The sequence below is a fragment of the Sus scrofa genome, chromosome 12 (assembly GCF_054392235.1).
Source record: "Sus scrofa isolate SSC_HxYL_T2T_F1_AM1 chromosome 12, Sscrofa_HxYL_maternal_Yorkshire_Landrace_v2.0, whole genome shotgun sequence".
In the NCBI taxonomy this organism is placed as follows: Eukaryota; Metazoa; Chordata; class Mammalia; order Artiodactyla; family Suidae; genus Sus; species Sus scrofa.
Window position 1 is genome coordinate 5847196 of NC_139394.1, and position 19536 is coordinate 5866731.

Consider the following 19536-nt stretch of genomic DNA (forward strand, 5'->3'; position numbering starts at 1 on the left):
ACGTTGTACCAAGATGCATTCCCACCAACGAAATAGGTGACCATCACTTTCACGCAGCACCAGACGTCGTGTTACCTAACATTTTTGCCATTCTGAGACATGACAAAATCTCAAATGCCGTTTTTTGGTTTTGTTTTGTTTTGAAGGGCTGCACCCGTAGCATATGAAGGTTCCCAGCCTGGGGGCAAATCGGAGCCGTGGCTGCCTATGTCGCCACAGCCACAGCAATGCCAGATCAGAGCCGAATCTGTGACCTATACTGCAGCTCATGGCAATGCCGCCAGAGCCTTAACTCATTGAGCAAGGCCAGGGATCGAACCTACGTCCTCATGGATACTAGTCAGATTCATTTCCGCTGAGCCACAATGGGAACTCCACCGAGACCTCTCTTTTCTCATCCTTTACTCATCTTTCTATTGGGTGTGAATCTACTTCTTTTCTTTTTCTTCTTTTTTTTTATTTTTTGACTTTTTTTAGGGCCACACCTGCAATATATGGAAATTCCCAGGCTAGTGGTCTAATTGGAGCTGTACAGTCACAGCAACTTGGGATCTGAACCTCATCGACCACCTACCCTATAGCTCACGGCAACACTGGATCCCTAACCCACTGAGCGAGGTCAGGGATCGAACCTGCATCCTCATGGATTCTAGTCAGGTTCATTACTGCTGAGCCACAACAGGAACTCCTGGGTGTGGATCTGTTTCTACCCCAGCAGGAGTCATGAGCCTGTTTGGATGCCGCAGGGCGAGGCAGCAGCTGCAGGGCAGGCCCAGGGGCACCCAGGATGGAAGCAGATGTGGTACCCCCGCCAGAGCCTGTGACCTGCCCCACAGGACTCAGGTGCCTCTGCTGACCACTCACTCTGGCCTCTCCTCACCAGCAGCTCCATCCAGAATCAGAACGGGGAGGCAACATTCCAGATTGTGGCACCTGCCTTGGAAAGCTCTGCAGCTGGCTCAGGTCTGCCCTACACCAACTTTCTGCTCATCTCCTGGAGCCAGCCTCGGACCTGGGTGGAGCTGCCGCAAGGGCTCACATTACCCAGGAGGCCTGGTTTGAGCAAGGAGTTGAAAATGACTTGGCCTTTGCCATCTGCCTGCCCAAGGAAGCAGCCTTCGAGAAGGAAGCTGCTGTCCCAAAGGAACACAAGCTCAGGGGTAACAGCGGTTACTACGTAACTCATAAAACTGGGGAAAGTCTGTAAGCTGTGCTTCCCCACCACGGATACTGAGGCAAAGGACAGCGATGTTCAGAGGGCTTGGTCACCTGCAAAAAGCAGAACAGGGTGACAGAGTCACAGAGTGGTTGACCACACGGCATTGATCACGGTCTCCAGGAGTTCTCAGCAGTTCACGAACCTGCTAGCATCCATGAGGATGCAGCTTCCATCCCTGGCCTCGCTCCTGGTTAAGGATCCCCTGTGGCTGTGGCGTAGGCCAGTGGCTCCGATTTGACCCCTAGCCTGGGAACTTCCATATGCCACGGGTACAGCCCTAAGACCAAAAGAAAAAAAAAATTTTTTTTTTAAATTGCTGATACTTCAGGCTTATTTTGTGCCAGGTACTGTTCTAAGTGTTTTTTTTTTTTTTTTGGTCTTTTCTAGAGCCGCACCTGTGGCATATGGAGGTTCTCAGGGTAGGGGTTTAATCGGAGCTGTAGCCACTGGGCTACACCACAGCCACAGCAACACGGGATCAGAGCCTCGTCTGCAACCTACACCACAGCTCACAGCAATGCATCGAACTCTTAGCATGTTTCCCCGGACCCTGACAGGGTCACCCCCACCCCGTGAGCTGAGATGAACCTCACAAAAGATCACGAGGGGACATTATGTCCATCTCATTTCCTAGGTGAAACTGATGCAGAGCAGGTAAGTCATTTGCTAGGATCAAAACTACAGTGGTCTTGGAGTTCCCTGGTGGCTCAGTAGGTTAAGGACCTGGTGCTATCACTGCTGTGGCTTAGGTCGCTGCTGTGGCGTGGGTTTGATCCCTGACCCTGGAACTTCTGCATGCCACAGGCACAGCCAAAAATAGGGGAAAAAAAAAAGAAACTACAGTGGTCATTCGAAGCATAGGTCTCATCTTAAAGCCTTTCGGATGCCTCCACTGTCTCAGGATAAAGTCCAGACTGTCTTATAGAGGCTGTGCCACCCCCACCCCTCTGTGGCTTTGTCTTTTTCTGTCCAGCATCCCCTTTGCTTCTTCCAAGGACAGCATTTTTCTTCTTTTGGCGAACTGTCCCTCTCACTCCTGGTGGTTCTTGGGGATCCATCTCAGTGAGCCCCCAGTATTCCTCTAAGGAGAAACGAGGGATATCTGGAGGCCCAAGTTCCAAAATTCACACTTTTTTTCTTTTTTCCTCCTTTTCTTTTTAGGGCGGTATCCACAGCATATGGAAGTTCCCAGGCTAGGGGTGGAATCCCAGCTGCAGCTGCCGGCCTACCCCACAGCCACAGCCACAGCCACACGGGATCTGAGCGGTGTCTGCAAACTACACCACAGCTCACGGCAATGCAGGATCCTTAACCCACTGACTGAGGCCAGGGATCAAACCCACATCCTCATGGATACGAGTCGGGTTCATAACTCCCTGAGCCACTATGGGAACTCTCCAAAATTCAGAGACTCTTGATCTGAAGAATCCCACAGGTCCCCCCTCAGCTCCCTGAGCCTATCCTTCCAGCATGCCCCTCCCCTACTCGGGCCAGGGTGGCTCTGTTGGCACATGGCAGTGCCCTCATCCTCATAAGGCTCCTGGTGCCCCTGCCCTTTCAGCTCGCCTCCTGCCAGCCACCCTCAGCTCTCCCCTCGCTCCCAGGGCAAGCACACCAGCTCCTCCGATGCTGCTGTTTCCCTCCATCCTCCCTGCACAAGAGTCTGCCCAGCCGGCTCCTGGTCACCTGCCGGGGCACTTGTCTCACAGGCCCCTGGACTGCCCTCCTAACACTCCCTGCGCTTGTTAGGACCGTGAGCCCCACAAGGGCGGGGACCCGTTAGTCCCTTCGCCAATTCTGGTCCCCAAGCACCTGGCAAATCGTGGGTGCTCAATGAAGGCAGGTGAACAAAGATGTAGCCCAGGCAGGGGGTTCACTTGGGATGCAGTGCGTTAAGGATCTGGCATTGTCACTGCAATGGCTCAGGTCGCTTCTGTGGTGCAGGTTCCATCCCTAGCCCGGAAATTCTGCATGTGTGCTGCCAAAAAAAAAAAAAAAAGAGAGAGAGAGAGAGAGAGAAAAGGTAGCCCAGTAATATCAACCCCTGGCTTATAAAGGACCCTGACCTCCGGGCACTGCCTCCACCCCCGCAGTACCCCGCAGTCCTTCCCGAAGTCTGGAAGAGGCCACGGGTGTCTTCCGCTTCTGAGCGAGGCACGGCCAGCCACGGGGGCAGCTAGGCGCCTCCCTCTGTCCCCGACCCAGGTATGCAGTCAGACAGACTCAATTCGGTTCACTGTTTTATCATTTATTCCCAAAGAGAGAAAAGGCATATAGTGTTCAGACACAACCAAACACAGTTTGATCTGATTCAAATAGCTTAAAAAACCAAACAGATTCTCCTGAGCACCAGCCTGGGCCAGGGGACGGACCCCAGGGCCAAAGGCGAGGGACCAGCTAAGGGTCATTTCTATTTCCGTGGAAAAATCTCTGCACAATTTAAAAATTAAAGTCCTTGGGCCAGTCCAGTGAAGAGGTAATAAGGTGTTTATTAAAAACTCTTTTTCGCCCGGAGGCAGTTTACATTTATAATTTAAAATCCAGCCTACTACAAAAAAAGGGGGCGGAGGGGTTAAAAACTGTGCAACATTGAGAAAGGACTGAGACAGTCGAGGCCCCGGGGAGGGACAGCCCCCGGGGCCCAGGGTCCCTCTTCTCCCGAGGCCAGGAGCAGCAGCAGGGTGGAAACTGGGGGAGCCCCCGGCCCCCGCACGGCCCAGTGCCTGAGAAGAGCCCTCAGTAGTGTGTGTTCATTGTGCAGCCTGGATGCGCGTCCGGCTCACTCCGCTGCGGAAGGAGACAGAGCAGCTCAGGGTCCGAGTCACCCGCCTGAGCCCAGACACGGAGGTTTTCAGGCCGTCGGGGTCACGTGATGGGTCAGGGCTGGCGTGGACCTAAGGGTCTTGGGGAGTGGGACAGGGGCTCTTCCTCCTATCCTTCCCCAGGAGCCCCCCTTACCGGGCAGCAGTGCCCAGAGCCCCTACCTCCCCCATTGCTGAGGCTGTACGCCACGGCCACTCGCTGCGAATGCCAATCGCCAGAGCTCCTGCGTGGCCAAAGACAGTACAGTCACCATCCACGGGGACTCCAGACAAGGACCTTAATTCCCAGCCCTCTCCTGGCACCCTGGGGCCCACCCTGGCAAGCCTGGGCAGTCACTCACCCCCGGGCTCCCTCCAAGGTGCTCTGGATCTCCTTCAGGACCCCTGCAGGGCACGTGGGGGGGGGGCAGAGGCCTGGTGAGGCCAGCAGGGGCCAGGGCCAGACCCAAGCGTCCCCCCACCCAGGGAAACGGCCCTCGTTTCTACCCCGGTGTTCCAAGAACCGCCCCCCCCCGCCCCAACGTGCCTCCTGCCAGCCCACCAGCTCCTGCCCCCACTCACTCTCATCATTGAGCAGCGCGTGTTCCATGACTGGGCCAGACCTCCTCTCTGGAAGGCAGAGGCCAGGTCAGGCGAGCCTTGGGCCCTCCTCTGCCCCCGCCCCCTGCTTATGCGGTGGGGGCGGCTGGAGCCTAGAGCCCAGGACTGGAAGGGAAGCCGTTTCTACTTCCGGCCCGAACACCACCTGCTCCCCTGGAGTTCCCCCTTCCACCCCCAGGTCTGGGCCCAGGTGTGCTCTGTCCCCGAACGCCCCTGGCCCCAGAGGCCTGGCTTACCGTCTCCGTCACTCTGGCTCCCTGAGTTCCTGCGGGGGGAGAAAGGGTAAGGCTCCCCGTTCCGGCTGAGAAAGCCCTGCTCCCCGGGAAGAACGAGGCTGAGCAGCTTGCACGGGAGGGCGGGCAGGCCAGAGCAGAGCCAGAGCCGGGCGGGCAGGCTCAGGTCACAGGGAAGGGGACCCCACACCCCCCCCCCCCCACCATGGGCACCCGGGACGGGGGATGAGGAGGGGCCTAGGACAAAGGCCACCTGTCCTCTTCCTCACCTGGCTTGGCTCAAGGCCGTCTCAGGGCCCGATCCGTTGCGGGGCCGGCCGTGGTTCTTCGGTTCTGCTGAATCCACCAGACACCGGGGCTCAACCAGCCACTTGGTGGAGAGAGAGAAGCGCTCAAACTCGGAGGGTGAGATCAGGTAGAAACCTGGGGGCGAGAAGCCCGGCAGGTGAGGCCGGCCTGCGTGTCCTGTGCCCTGTGGCTGCTGACAGAGCTTCCGTCCCGGGGGGATCAGGGGCCAGAGCCTCTCCCAGAGCTCTCCATCTGAGGAGTCTGGCCATGGCCGCAGTGCCCCTGCCTGCCCTTCCCAGCAGCCCCTGCCCCCAACCCCCCCTGCCGCAGAGGCCCGGGCACGCCCGCCACCTGCACACCTTGGCCATATTTGGTGAAGACGCACGAGGCGATGCCGCTGACGTCCTCCCGGCGGATGCAGCTGTAACGCACCTGGGGCTTGAGCAGGGGCAGCGAGACCACCTGGACGTCGCCCAGGTTGGTGAGGACGGCCAGGTGGTGCTCCCCGTAGTCCTCGGCTCGACAGCTGCCGAAGCGGGCTGCGCTGACCCGCCGCACCCGCGAGCCCTCCAGGGCGGTCAGCTTCAGCTTCAGCCTGGCGCTGACCTTGGGCAGCGTGAACACCTAGGGCACAGGGCAGCCGGTCACACCCGCGGCCAGACCAGTTTGCAGTGCTTCTTCCAGCCACGTGAGGACTTTTCGCTTCCCTGCCCAGTGCTGCCACTGGGCCCGGCCCTTTGCCAGATGCTTCCACCCAACTTCCCTGCCAAGCCTGCTCCAACCCTTTCCAAGCTCTGCAGCCCTCACACACCAACTACAAACACAAGTTCAAGTGAGTCCCAGCCACCGTCATCACGGTCCAGGGTCTGAGCCTGTGCGATGTCCCAAGGATCCCCGGGGGATCCCGCCCCCTCCTGCAAGGCACCTTAAACTGCTCCTCCGACACCACGAGCAGCTGGTGGCTTCCTTGCATGTCCGGGCTCTTTGACAGGTCGTGAGCCACTTCCAGGGGCTCGGGAAGGGGCACACTGTGTCCATCCAGCACCAGGATGCCCACCACGGGCGCTCGGTGCATCAGCTGGATCTCCTTGGCTGCGGGGATGGAGGTGGGCAGTGGGGTTGGTGTTGGCCGATGGGCGGGGCTGGAGACAGCACCCCGCCCGCGCCCTCCCCGGTCCCAGCACTCACCCTGCTCTGCTCGCACCAGCTCATCCATTCTCCGTTCGGCAGGGGGCACCCGCAGGGCAAAGGCGTAGACAGTACCACCATTGGTGCCCGCCCAGAGCGAGGGGCAGTGGCGGGAGCCTGCCAGGAGGTAAAGCTTTACATCTAAGCCTTGGCTCTGGGGGTCAGGGGAGCCAGGGGACCTCAGCTTGCTTCCTGGCCTTGCCGCTCACTACGTCTCTGACTCCAAGGTCAAGCCAGCAAACTCTGCAAGCCTCGACCTCTCCCTCTGTCAAGTGGAGCTGCTGTGGGCCCTGGCTACCTGCTGGGTGTCGACGGGAAAGGCTCTCCGACCACCCAGGGCCCCAGGTAGACGATCCCGAACCCAGGACAGCTCAGCCCTTGAGATGCAGCAGCAGACTGGCAGGAGGGCAGCAGGGGAGAAAGAGCCAGGGAGTCTCGCTAGGGCCTCTTGGGTACCAGCAGGCCCGTGGCATGTCCCAACCCTCACAGACACTCTAGGAGGAAGCCATTCTCCCATTTTACAGGGGGAGAGGCTGAGACCCAGAAAGGCTCAGTGACATGTCCAAGGTCACGCTTCTCGAAAGTGGTGGAGCCTGGCTACAAAGCCAGGGCGCCCGGACTCGGAGATCCAGCCAGAGGAGGGAAAGAGCCAGGCCGGGGGGCACCGTCCCGTCCCCCGCCACCCGCCCCGGCTCACAAGGGGACACCCCTCCCTCCTAGGGTCACACTGGCCAGCAGGCAGCAGCCTCCAGCACGCCCGCATGCCGGCCACTCACTGTCCCTCAGGTAGGTGTCCGCGAAGTAGAGGGTCCGGACGAAGCCCGTGAACGAGTCCTCCGCCGAGCGGGCCTCGATCTTGCGCTGCACCGGTGCCAGCTCCATGTTCTGCAGGCCAGTCCGCTCTGCCCTGGTGCTCCCCTCCTGCCCCTGCCGTGGGTCGGGCCAGGCCTGAGGGTGGCTCGAGAGCGGTCCTTCCCGGGGAAGGCCGGCCACCGCCCCCACCACCACCTGCCTCTACTACTGACTGAGGACTTGACCCTGAGGCGTTACAGGGACGGCCTTTCACACGTAGGGAAGCCGAGGCACCGAGAAGCAGCGTGACAGATGGGAGGTCACAGGGCTGGTGGGTGGCAGGGCAGCCCAGAGCCTGTGCCTTTGGCCAAAGTAGTCAGGGGTGGGCGGGGGAGGTGGGACCTGCCGCTGGCTGCTCTGAGCCCTGCCCTAGCCAGTGGCCGGCCCGGGCCTCACCTCTCCGGGAGGGCCGGCGGGCCGCCGCTTCCTGCTGGACACCCGGCTGCGCCGTATCCGGCGGAAGGACTGGCGCAGGGACTTCTTTAGCGACTTCACGCGGGACAGTGGGCCCTCCAGGGCGAGCTGGTCGCTGGGATGCAGCGTGCACCTAGGGGGCACCTCGGGCTGTCAGGGCCACCAGGGTGCGAGGGACCTTGCCCATCCAGGTGCCAATCCCAGACCTGGGCCCCGGCCGCCCCGGGCGGGCTGCTCACTTGACAAAGACCTGCCGCCGCTGCTGGTGGTCAAAGAGGCCGAAGCCGTGGCTGGTGCCAAAGGCCACGAGCCGCCACTCGGAGTGCAGGGCCAAGGAGGTGACCACGGCTGGGGGCTGGCACTGCACCAACACGAAGGGCTGGAAGCCGGGCTCGAAGTGCACGGGCCCCGGGCGGGCGCACAGGCGCTCGTGTCCCTTCCAGCGGTAGCCCTCCTGGTCCTGCAGCAGGTCGGCCTCCACCTGCTCCACCGCGTGCTCCGCCTCCTCGTCGTTCAACTCCAGCACCAGCACCTGGGCGGGGCGGCAGATGGGCTGAGAAACCCCCGGCACCAAGGGACAGCAGGACCTCAGGGACCCTGGTGGCATGGACAGCAAAGGAGCCAGGGCCCAGGGCCCCACCAGGGGCAGGCGTGTCCAACCACAGCCCCTAATTCTCGTTTCTGGAGGAGAAACGAGCATCCCAAAGGCCTCCTCTAGTGGGATCAGGGAACCTCCGTTCAGGACAAGTCAGAGCCACAGGGGCAGGTGATGCTCCTGGTGACACCATTAGTGGGTGCTCAGGAGGCTGGTTCCCGTTCCTGCTGCCCTCCAAAGCTGAGAAGGAAGCCTGTGGGCCTGGAAGCTGCCCGAAGTCACCCCATCACTCCTCCCCTGCTCCCCACACCCAGCCCAGCCTGCTACCTGCCCTGCTGTGCCGGCCACAGCCAGGTAGCCGCTGTATTTGCAGAGGAAAATCTTCTGGATGCCCAGCCGAGGATCATCACTGTAGGGGTCGAAAGAGCCCACCTGACGGGGAGGGAGGCCCGTGAGTGGCCCTAAGTGCTGGACGTGGCCTGCCCACCCACCCCCAGTGGTCCCCGGGCCTCACCTTGCGGAGCGGGGGCCATTCGTCCTCGCCCTGGGCATTGAGGCTCCCGCTGGGGTCTGTGTCGGTGAGGAACACCCGGACGGTGCTGAGTTTGTACAGCAGCCGCAGGCAGACGCCCGAGGCGTCCCAGAACCGCACGGTGCCATCCTCGTGCCTGTGGGCAGAGCCCGCCTGCCACCCGTGAGAGGGGTGCCGGGCCAGGGGTGCCCGTGCCTGGCCCGCACCCCTCTGGGCTCTGCTCCCACCCTACACATCCCACTAGGCGGGAGGAGCGGACCGTCAACGCCACCTACCCCGTGAGCAGCAGGTCCCTCTGGGGCGGGGCCGGGGCCAGGCTGGTGCCACCGTCAATGGGCCACTCCTGCGGGAGACAACGGAGACGGTCAGCAGCGAGCCTGGCCCTGGGGGGCGGGGGGCACGCAGGGCTGGGCGGGGGGCCGGGCATACCATGGTGGAGAAATGTGTGTTCTGCCGGCTGCCGGCGGCAATGATCCGCTCCCACAGCTTCAGGGGGATGTTGGAGACGTGGTGGGAGCAGGTGATGGCCGAGCAGTGCAGGGAGGCCAGGTAGGGAGGCTGGACCGGCGGCCAACCCGGCGTCTGCAGGTCAATCACCACCAGCTCCTCCTCGGCCAGCACCACCAGGGCGTAGGGGTCATCAAAGGCTGTGGGGACAGGCCAAAGGTCAGGGGTTGCAGGAGCCACCAAAAAGCAGCTTGCCCGGCCTGGCCCTGCGGAACCGGAAGCTCTGGAGTTGGAGCCAAGGAACATGCACTTTAAAAACAAGTTCTGGAGTTCCTGGCGTGGCTCAGCAGTAACGAACCCAAATAGTATCCATGAGGACACGGGTTCGATCCCTGGCCTCACTCGGTGGGTTAAGGATCTGGTGTTGCCGTGAGCTGTGGTGGAGGTTGGAGATGTGGCTCGGATCCCCAGTTGCTGTGGCTGTGGTGTAGGCCGGCGGCTACAGCTCCGATTAGATCCCTAGCCTGGGAACCTCCATATGCCGCCAGTGTGGCCCTACAAAAGCAAACAAAAAGGCAAGTTCCAACTCCAACAACGCAGAAAAAGGATTCCATGCCACAACCCAGTGGGATTTATGCCAGCTTTGTAAGGCTACATCAACATTTGAAAATCAATTAATGCGATCCATTTCTCAACAGGCGAGAAAAGAAAAATCACATGATCATGGCAATAGATGCAGGAAAAAAAAAAAATGGACAAAACCCAGTATCCATTTAGGATAAAAGCTCTCAGGAAACTAGCAATAGAGGGGGAACTTGTTCAATTTGATAAAGAACATCTACAAAACCTGCAGCTGGAGTTTCCGTCATGGCTCAGGGGTAATAAATCTGACTAGCATCCATGAGGACACAGGTTCAGTCCCTGGCCTCGCTCAGGGGGTTAAGGATCCAGCGATGCCATGAGCTGTGGTGTGGGTCGCAGACGAGGCTGGAATCTGGTGTTGCTGTGGTGCAGGATTCGACCCCTAGCCTGGGAACCTCCATCTGCTGCGGGCACACAAAAAATAAAATAAAATACACCTACAGCTAAGGTAGTACGTAATGGTGAGAAACTTGAAGCTTTCCCACTGAGATCAGGAGCAGAGCCAGACGCCTCTTCTCACCACTCCCTTTCAAGTACTGGCTCACACAGGATGGCAAGGAAAGGAACGGCAAGGATGCAGGTTGGGAAGGAAGAAATCACACCGTCTTTGTTTGCAGACGGCATCATCGTCGAGGTAGAAAATGGAAAAGAATCCACCCCACACCGGCCCTGCTCCCGGAGACGCTGCCAGGTGTGAGGAGCGAGAGGCTGAGAAGGGAGGAAAGCGGGCTGGACTCCCCTCCAAAGGGCCACGGGCGAGGCTGGGGGAACACAGCTCAGGGCCTCCCCTGGGGGTCTCGGGGTTTGGGGAGATCTCCCGCCAGGTCTCCTCACTGGTTTCAACACCAGCCTTTTCTGGTCCTGCCTGTCACCCAGTTTAGGAAGCTGACCCAGGCCTTCTTCATTGGCCTGGCTGAGCTGCAGGTCACGCACTGCTCCCTGCCCCACCCCACAAGGATGTCCAAGCCAGGGGCCCTCTGCCTCCGCCAGGTGGGTGTTAAACCCAACGGCACGGATCTGCCCCCTTTAGGCTGAGACTAATCTGAGCTGGCAAAGGGCAAAGAGAGCTTGGGGTGGGCGGAGGGTGGGGCCAGCGAGGAAGGCAGGCGAGGGAGCAGCCTGAGGGCATGAGAAGAGGCGTGATGGGACAAAGGGGCTCAGAGTGGGGCGGCTTTGGGATCCGAAGGCCCTTCCTCTTGTTTACAGATGGGGGACGGGGACCTCCCCACCACTCAGCCCTCCCCACCTGCTCCGAGTGCCTACCCGCAGGGTCTGCCTCCACGAGGACCGTAAAGTCAATGATGCGGGAGGTGAAGTCGAAGGCCGTCTGCTGGCCGTCGTGGACCACTGAGATGCAGTGGCGGTCCCCATAGCTGGCCCGTGGCATGCCGCCCTGGAAGATGGTGAAGGTCGACCTGGCGGGCAGAGGAGAGCTGGGCGTGGGCCGGGGCTCCCGACACTGCCCTGGGCGACCAGGGGCTGAGCCGGGCGTGGGGCGCGGCTGTGACGGGCCTCTGTGCCAGGGCCTGGGAGCAAAGCCAGGCTCAGGGTGAAGACTCATTCAAGGTCGCCAAGAGGGGCTGGGGCGCAGACCCCATCTCTTCCCGACCACAACAGTCCAGGAGGACTTGGGGGTGAGTCGGGGTGGGGGGCCTGAGGGCCACAGGCTCTGAGTCTCCGAGCCACTCCTGCTTCAGAGAGGTACCCCCCACCCTCTTCTGCCCACACGTCAGATCTCTCTGATTTTGTTTGAGGACACAGGTCTTCTGCTACAACAGAGTTTGAAGCCGGTGGGTCTGAATCATTCTCTGGGTGGGTGGAGAGACTGGGGGTGGTTTTTCAGGAGTTAGTTGGTGAGAGGTATGAAGGGCCCCCTCGCCCTTCCCTGGAGACCCCCGTGTGGGATCAAAGGCATTCACCAGGCATTCGCCTTTCCAGCCCCCTCCCCACCCCTGACCCCCGCCTGGAAGGCTCTAGAAAGGGAACGGGAGAGGGCATTGATACCTACCCTTGCCTGGTGGTCAGCCAGAAGATTTTGGTAATAGCTTTGCAAGGAAAAGGACCTAAAAGAAACGGAATGAGCTTGAACGGCCCTCCCTCCTGTGGGTCCATGGCACAGACACCCCACGCCCACACCCACAGAGCAGACCTCTGCTTAGGAGTCTTGCCCTGAGCAGTGCCCCGATAAAGCCCCGCTGTGTGGCTTTGGACACAGCCTGCACCCTCTCTGGGCCCCAGGTTTTGCTTCTAGGAGTTGGCCACCTACACTTGAAAGTAGGAGGGACGGCTGGGCACAGAGAGGACACTGCCCTGCCCTCTGGAAGGTGGTCCCAGGTGGCGGGCAGAGCACTGACCGTAAGGCACACAGCTGTGCAGGGGCTCCGGTTGCTGGCTGTCGCCGGACACGGGCCACTGGCAGTAGCTGCCGTCGGAGTGGCAGCTGACAATCAGACGGCCGTCCCGCTGCCAGCAAACGTTCTCCAGTTGCTTTGCAGTGGGAAAGGGGCGAGAGAGACGGCACGGGCTGGGGTCGGGGGCGGTGGGTCCATCGCCTGCGCTCCCACACCTCAGACAGGGCTGCACGTGTTACGTGGGGCCAGGGAGAACCACGTGGCAGCCGCCCGTGTCCCAGGCCCCCCGCTCCTACCTGGCTGCTGAGGAAATGACAGAGCACGCGGCTGCCGTGCAGGTCCCAGATGACGATGAGGCCGCGGCTGTAGCCGATGAGGATCTGGTTGGGGTCCCGCGGGTGCTCCTGCAGAGCCTCCACCATCTCAAACACCCGCCGCTGGCGGGCCTCCTCTGGCAACCTGGGGGAGGGGAGCGGCGTGAGCCCATGTCGTCGTTGTCCCCTCGGGGCATGGCTGAGAGCAAGGCACAGCCACACACGCAGTCTACAAAGCAGCGGGCACTAAACGTGCCAGCATGGTGAGCAGACACATCACCAAGGGGAGGGAGAAGCAAGAGGTAGCACTGGACGGTGATGTGGAAACCCCCCGGGATGCACCTGAAGGTGGCACAACTGCAAAAGAAAGACAAGGGCATCGTGTCCAGAAAAGTCCATGTGCTGGTTACCGCGGGTGGCGGGGTGGGGGGAGGGCTATGAGTGGGAAGGGCAGTTGGGGGTCCTGGGGGGCTGGCAAAGGTCTGTCTTTGCCCAGCACTGGCTGCATGGATGTCCACTTAACAGGAATCCGTTAAACTTAGTGCATTTCTGTACGGTGGTGGTATTTCATAAAAAATGTTTTGAGGGAGTTCCCACTGTGGTGCAACAGGATCGGCAGCATCTCTGGAGCACTGGGACGCAGGTTTGAACCCCAGCCCTGGCACAGTGGGAGGCTCTGGCATTGCCTACGGCAACTTGGATCTGATCCCTGGCTCGGGAACTCCGTATGTTGTGAAGTGGCCAAAAAAGAAAAAAAAATTTTTTTTAAGACTCACAAAACAAATCTGTATCAGTTGGCCTGGCTTTGAGCCTTGACTTCTGACCTGCTCCCCCCCTTTCTGGGTCTGGAATGCTGATGTGAAGTCTGGAGCAGCTGCAGCCAATGGAAGACCAGGAGGTGGCAGGCATGGGACCAAAAGCCAACACTGAGGACAGTGAATAGGATATGGAAACAGCCTGGATGCTGAGGGCCTTGCTATGCTCAATCCTTCTACATTTAGAGCAAGGATTTAGACAGATAGGAAGGGTTTCCAGGACACTCGGGCTGGGAAAGCCCAGCAGGGGCTCCTCTCTGACTAGCTTCCCACCAGCAAGGGGGAGGCGGGCACCAGCATAGCCACTGGCACGACCACAGGCTAAGGGACAAGTCCTTCTGGTGAGCACCAGCCGTGCCTGCAGTCCTGCGAACAGTCCTTTCTGACCATGGTCACGCTGGCCTGACCCCACTCTGCTTGAGCGAGGGGACAGAGGTTCATGCTCAGAAATGCAGCCCCAGGCAGGAATCCTCCCAAGCCAGCGATGCCCTGCCATGGACAGCCCGCTCCTGCTTCACCATCACTGGGGGCCGGGAGGACTGTGCATGTTACAGCCTGGTCCAGAGCCCTTAGGAAGCTGGAGCCTGAAGCAGCTCCACATCCCAGCACCCTGGCCTTCTCCTTGCTCCTCTTTTTCTTTCATCCCTCTTTTCAGGGCCACACTTGGGGCATAAGGAAGGTCCCACACTAAGGTCCAAATTGGAGCTGCAGCTGCCAGCCTGTACCATGGCCACAGCCACGCTGGATCTGAGCTGCACCTGTGACCTATGTATGCCACAGCTTGGGGCAACACTGGATCCTTAACCCACTGAGGGAGGCCAGGGATTGAACCTGCAACCTCATGGATAGTAGTTGGGTTCTTAGCCCACGGAGCCACAGCGGGAACTCCCTCCCTGGTCCTCTTGCCTGCATCCATTCCACTGACTCCAACCTGGCCCCCGGGAGCTCCTGCTGGATTCCTCCGTCTCCTCCCCCTTTGGGGCCCAGGCCCCCCCTTCTCCACATCCAGACCCGATCTGACGCCCTCTCTGCCGCAGACACCACCGTTAAGGAGCAAAGATTCTGAAACCATCTCAGGAACTCTTCAGGGCTGTGGCTGACAGCGATATGGGGCCGCGGAGCTGGCATGCAAACAGAAATGCAGCAGAGGCGCCAAGGCACAGGCATGAGCAGAAGCCGCCTGAGCTGCCGCGGGGGTGCGGGCCTCTGTCCACCCCGCCGTGGAGCCCCTGGGGCTTTGAAAGGTGGTATCAGCACCAGGAACACTGGACTGAGAGCTGGTAACATCACACAGTCATCTCGAGCCTCATTTTCCTCACCTTTAAATGAGGTGACACGTTGCCAAGATCTCTTTTCGAGCTGGGGCGCTCACCCATTTGGGGGATGGGTGGGGAGCACAGAGTCTGTCCCAGGAAATGATAAACTCCTGAGGTGGAACCAGGACTCCAGAGAGAAGCGAAGGCCAGGCCCAACTCAAGGGGACAGGTTCCTAAGGCCAGGAGGGCCTGGGGCCCAGGGCTCACCGCTGCAGCACGGCGTCCGAGCTGATGGTCCGGTCCTCCAGGCTGCGGAAGGCCGGCAGCTGCACCACGAACACGCTGCCGCTCTCGGTGCCCAGGTAGAGCAGCTCGCGGGAGGAATGGGGCAGGAGCTCGGTGATCTGCGTGGCGCTGGGGGCAGCCCTGCGACGGGAATGACGGCCCGTGAGCTGGCTGCTGCCCAGGCAGGGGAGACCAGCGCAGAGGGGCCCCCGACCCCCTCAGCAGCCCCAGGGAAGCAGGCCCGTGAGATCCTTTGATGAGGTCCACAGACTCCAGCCAGGACAAACATATTGGGGCTTTTTCTTTTCTTTTTTTTATTTAGCCGTGCACCCGAGGCATATGGAGGTTCCCAGGCTAGGGGGCGAATCGGAGCTACAGCTGCCAGCTTACACCACAGCCACAGCAATGCAGGATCCAAGCTGTGTCTGTGACCTACATCGAAGCTCACGGCAATGCTGGATCCCGACCCAATGAGCGAGGCCAGGCATCAAACACGCAGACTCAAGGATACTAGTCAGGTTTGTAACCTGCTGAGCCACAGTCGGAGCTCTCTTCTTTTTCTGGCTGCGCCTGTGGCGTACAGAAGTTCCCGGGCCAGGGATCTAACCCACGCCACAGCAGTGACAATGACAGATCCTTAACACACTAGGCCACCAGGAAGTCCCATATTGGTTCTTTTTCTTCCCAAGACAGGAGACAGATGGCAGAGAGCTTGGGCTAGGAGGCTGAAAACCCTTCCTGGACGCCTTCCGGGATGTGGAGATGGGGGGGAGGCAGGCTGCAGCGCTGCCCGCTCCTCCCAGGGCTGCCTGGAGCTGGGTGCTCGGGGCAGGCTGGTTGGGAGAGCAAGACCGCGTTCCTACCCTGGGGGTCCACGCAGCGTGAAACTCTCATCTTCCTGCAGCTCCGACACCCCGCCTTTGACCTTTAGGCTCCACAGGTGCAGACTGTTGTCGTCCAGCAGGGTGACCAGCTGGCACTAGGGAGGAAAGGGGGTGGGAGCGTGCTCGCTCGGTAACCAGGGACGGACCGTGTTCACGTGGCCTTTGCACACTGGGGTGACCGCAACTGGGAAAGGCAGGTTTGTCCCAGGCGCCCCCATCAGCACGGAGCCCAGGGCTGCCAAGTGGCTGCCCTCTGCATGGCTTTCCAGGAAGCGCATGGGGCGGGGCGGGCTCACCTGGCCAGGCAGGAAGTGGATTTGCACCACGGCGTTGTTCTCGCGGTGCAGCCCCATGAACTCCACCCCTGGGGCACCATAGCTGGGAGAAGCTGGCTCAGGAAAAGCTCCAGAAGGCAGGACACCCCTCACCCCCGCCATCCATCCATATCCACACACATACCTGCCAGGACCTCTGGGCCCACCAGCAAGGAGTGTGAACACCCAGCGGCAGAGAGAGGCTCACCCTCGCCCCAGGCGGCAGGACCCAAGGGTGGGGGGAATTAGGGTGGGGAGGCAGGCTCCCTCTCTCCCTCTAGCAGGGGGCCAGGCCAGCCAACCAGGGAGAGCTGTCCCCAGGTGGGGGTGACTCCTGAGAAGTAGGAAGCTGTATCTTGGCAACTTTTAGGCTGTTCTTAGTGCACACTGCCCCCCCGCCCATAACCTGAGCTACAACAGACCCGTCCACATGGTGGCAGCTGTGAGAAGACAGAGGGCACCCGCGGGCCCACCCACAGCAACCAGGACCGGGAATCTAGGCACTGAGAATTGTAACCAGGATATGGCCCTGGCCTGGCACTGATTAACCAGCAGAGGAGGGCCGAGTGGGTGTGGGACCTGCCCTCTGTATGTACACTATACCCAGCCTCCCGACCTGGCAGCAGAGGGGGCAGGGGTGAGCACCTTGCTGGAGAAGCTGCCAGCTGGGCTCTCCACAGGTGGTCTCTTGCCTCCCAGTCCTCCAGGTCCCACCCTGTCTCACCCTGGGGGCTCAGGTCAGATTTGGGAGTGGGGCTTCCAGATTTGCAGCCCAGCCCTGCCCAGAGGACCCAGGCAGGCAGCAGAACTTGTGGGCTTACCTCTGAGACAGAGGCACTAGAGCATCCCAACCAGGAATCCACCCTACTCTCCAGGGTGTGTGTGTGTATGTGGGGGTGCACATAGTGAAGACCCTGCCTTAGCACAGCTCCTCGAACCCAAAGCCACCCTGTCTCAATCTGCCAAAGAACAGGTATGTGTATATGCATAGCCGAATCCCCTCCTTCTACAGCAGAAATTATCACAACATTGTACACCAACTACACATCAATAAATCTTGAAAAACAAACCAAGAAACCAAAGCCACCCAGTCTCTGGTTTGGACAGAGCCCTGAGGCCAGTCTACAAACCCTTCTTGGGTGGGGGCGGGGGAAGAAAAAGCAACACTTCTTAGCCCATTAGCTGCCTCCACTTACTGCATTCAGGGCTGGTCGCTAAGAGGGTTTTTGGATCGTCCTGGGAGCAAGAAGGGTCAGCTGTAACTTGCTTTTAGATGGGGGTCCTTCCTGAATCTCGCTGATGTTATGGCCCCGTCCCCTTCCAGGGCATCCCTGAGCGGGAGCTGGGAGAAAGGAAAGGATACAGCTTGACGGCTCCAGAGCGGGTCCCGATGGCCAGGATGCGCAGAGAGGGGCTGTAGCCGAGGGCGCTGGGCTGGTGCGGAAAGCCATGCTCCACTGTCTGCAACGAGAACCGGGCAGGCACAGGCCTGCAGACGCGTCCCTTCCCCCCCCTCCACGGCCTGGAGGGTCGGTGGCGGATGGAGGAGCCGCAGCAGAGCCACCCCGAGCAGGTTGAGGAAATCGGTCTCCATCAGGTCCACACGGGGACCCATCTGGGCCCCACCCTCAGTCCACTCCCGACGGGGCCTTTGGCCACATGGCCCTCCCCAGGAGTGCCTTCTCCCCAGACACCATGCTGGCCCCCTGCTCTCCAGGAATCCCGACCCGGTTCCTTCACCACCCAGCCTGTGGGGGTCCCACCCAGCCCTCCTGCAGGGGTGCAAGGTGGGGGCAGGGAAGCACTGGGGCGGTGGGGGTGGGCGGGAGCCTGGCACAGAGAAGGCACCAGGTCGCTCAGGAAGCCTGACTGCCCTGCAGCTCCGGGCAGACCCCTGGGGTCTAATGGAACCCACAGCTGCCTTCCCAACCCTGGGCCACCTGAGGCTCTTCCACTGCGGAACATCTGCCATCACAAATGCCCCCGTTGCCACTGCGAGGTCCCTTCCGCCATTTACCCCGGGGAGGAAGCCTCTGGAGTGTTGATGGAGACACACGCCTTTGCTCATGTCTCATGGGAGAAGTAAGACACGTGGAAGAAAACGTGGAACGTAGAAAGGAGTTGGCAAAGGAAAAGCAAAAGTCACCCATACGCCCACCACCCGAGGAACCCTTGGTAACGAGGGTGAGGGTCTGACTGTAGGCACATGTGGGTTTATACAGAGACTCAGAGAAAGGCAAGATACCACTTACAGGTGGAAACTAAAAACACTCCTTTTTTCCCCTGGTCTTTGCAGACTCACAGAGAACAGACGAGTTACCGGTCGGGCGCGGTGGGGAGGGCTGTGCAGGGTTGGGAGCGTGACCTGTCAACGACTGTGTGCACCACAGGCTCAAGGACGTATCGCACAACATGGGGAACAAAGCCGATATTGTGAAAGCACTGTCATGGAAGGGAATCTTTTTTAAAAATAAAAACGAGGCGTTCTTCGGTAGCAGAGTAGATTAGGGATCTGGTGTTGTCATCGCAGCAGCATAGTGCAGTCCCTGGTCTGGGAACTTCCACATGCCACAGGCACGGCCAAAGAATAAAATAAAAATATATGAAAGGGAAAAGAACCCTCGGAGACCTAATTGGGACTACAAGGACACACACACACACACACACACACACATCCAGCTCTATAATCTGTTTTTCCACTAGCAGCCAGCCCAGGCTGTTAAAAATACTAAAATGACTTTTTTTTAAAAAAACAGTGGCACCTGTGGCATAAGGACGTTCCCAGGCTAGGGGTCAAATTGGACCTATATCTGCAGACCTACACCACAGCTCACAGCAACGCCAGATCCTTAACCCACTGACTGAGCAAGGCCAGGGATCAACCCTGCATCCTCATGGATACTAGTCAGTTCTTAACCTGCTGAGCCACAATGGGAACTCCCTAAAATGACTTTTATATTTTTTTAATTTTAATTTTTATTTCTTTTTGCTTTTTAGGGCTGCACCCTTGGCGTATGGAAGTTCCCAGGCTAGGAGTCAAATCGGAGCCATAGTTGCCGGCCTATGCCACAGCCACAGCCACATGGGATCTGAGTGGCATCTGAGACCTACACCACAGCTCACAGAAACACCAGATCCTTAACCCACTGAGTGAGGCCAGGGATTGACCCTGAATCCTCATGGATCCTAGTTGGTTCTTAATCTGCTGAGCCACAACGGGAGCTCCCTAAAATGACTTTTAAGTGGCTGAAGAATATTTCTTAGGTGGAGCTGCCCTAACTCACCAGATCTCTATTATTGAACATTGACTTTTTTTTTTTTTTGGTGGCCATTTCTTGTGCTGCTCCTGCAGCATATGGAGGTTCCCAGGCTAGGGGTTGAATCGGAGTTGTAGCTTCCGACCTACACCACAGCCACAGCAACTCGGGATCCAAGCCACATCTGCAACCTACCCCACAGCTCACGGCAACGCCAGAACCTTAACC

The 19536-nt window shown here is 59.5% G+C and overlaps 1 protein-coding gene across 16 annotated transcripts in view; it reads right to left on the reverse strand.

The window, feature by feature from the left end:
* Positions 1-3451: 3451 nt before the first annotated feature.
* Positions 3452-19536, reverse strand: part of LLGL2 (LLGL scribble cell polarity complex component 2) — a 37130-nt gene continuing 21045 nt past the window's right edge. For 3 of the 16 annotated variants that reach the window (XM_084983569.1, XM_084983561.1, XM_084983570.1), the window contains exons 3-26: positions 17415-17512; positions 16034-16115; positions 15717-15832; positions 14836-14994; positions 12480-12642; positions 12187-12319; positions 11841-11895; positions 11096-11247; positions 9173-9390; positions 9019-9086; positions 8726-8879; positions 8539-8643; positions 7856-8148; positions 7599-7749; positions 7127-7277; positions 6351-6467; positions 6088-6254; positions 5522-5786; positions 5144-5297; positions 4878-4906; positions 4603-4650; positions 4383-4425; positions 4204-4265; positions 3452-4006 (exon numbers count right to left, since the gene is read on the reverse strand). In XM_084983569.1, the coding sequence (XP_084839695.1) occupies positions 3999-4006; positions 4204-4265; positions 4383-4425; positions 4603-4650; positions 4878-4906; positions 5144-5297; positions 5522-5786; positions 6088-6254; positions 6351-6467; positions 7127-7277; positions 7599-7749; positions 7856-8148; positions 8539-8643; positions 8726-8879; positions 9019-9086; positions 9173-9390; positions 11096-11247; positions 11841-11895; positions 12187-12319; positions 12480-12642; positions 14836-14994; positions 15717-15832; positions 16034-16115; positions 17415-17512 (2991 nt within the window). In that variant the 3' untranslated portion in view covers positions 3452-3998. Of the gene's footprint in view, positions 4122-4203; positions 4266-4382; positions 4426-4602; positions 4651-4877; positions 4907-5143; positions 5298-5521; positions 5787-6087; positions 6255-6350; positions 6468-7126; positions 7299-7598; positions 7750-7855; positions 8149-8538; positions 8644-8725; positions 8880-9018; positions 9087-9172; positions 9391-11095; positions 11248-11840; positions 11896-12186; positions 12320-12479; positions 12643-14835; positions 14995-15716; positions 15833-16033; positions 16116-17414; positions 17513-19536 lie in introns of all 16 variants that reach the window. The other 13 variants (XM_084983567.1, XM_084983560.1, XM_084983568.1 and 10 more) reach the window with 5 other exon arrangements.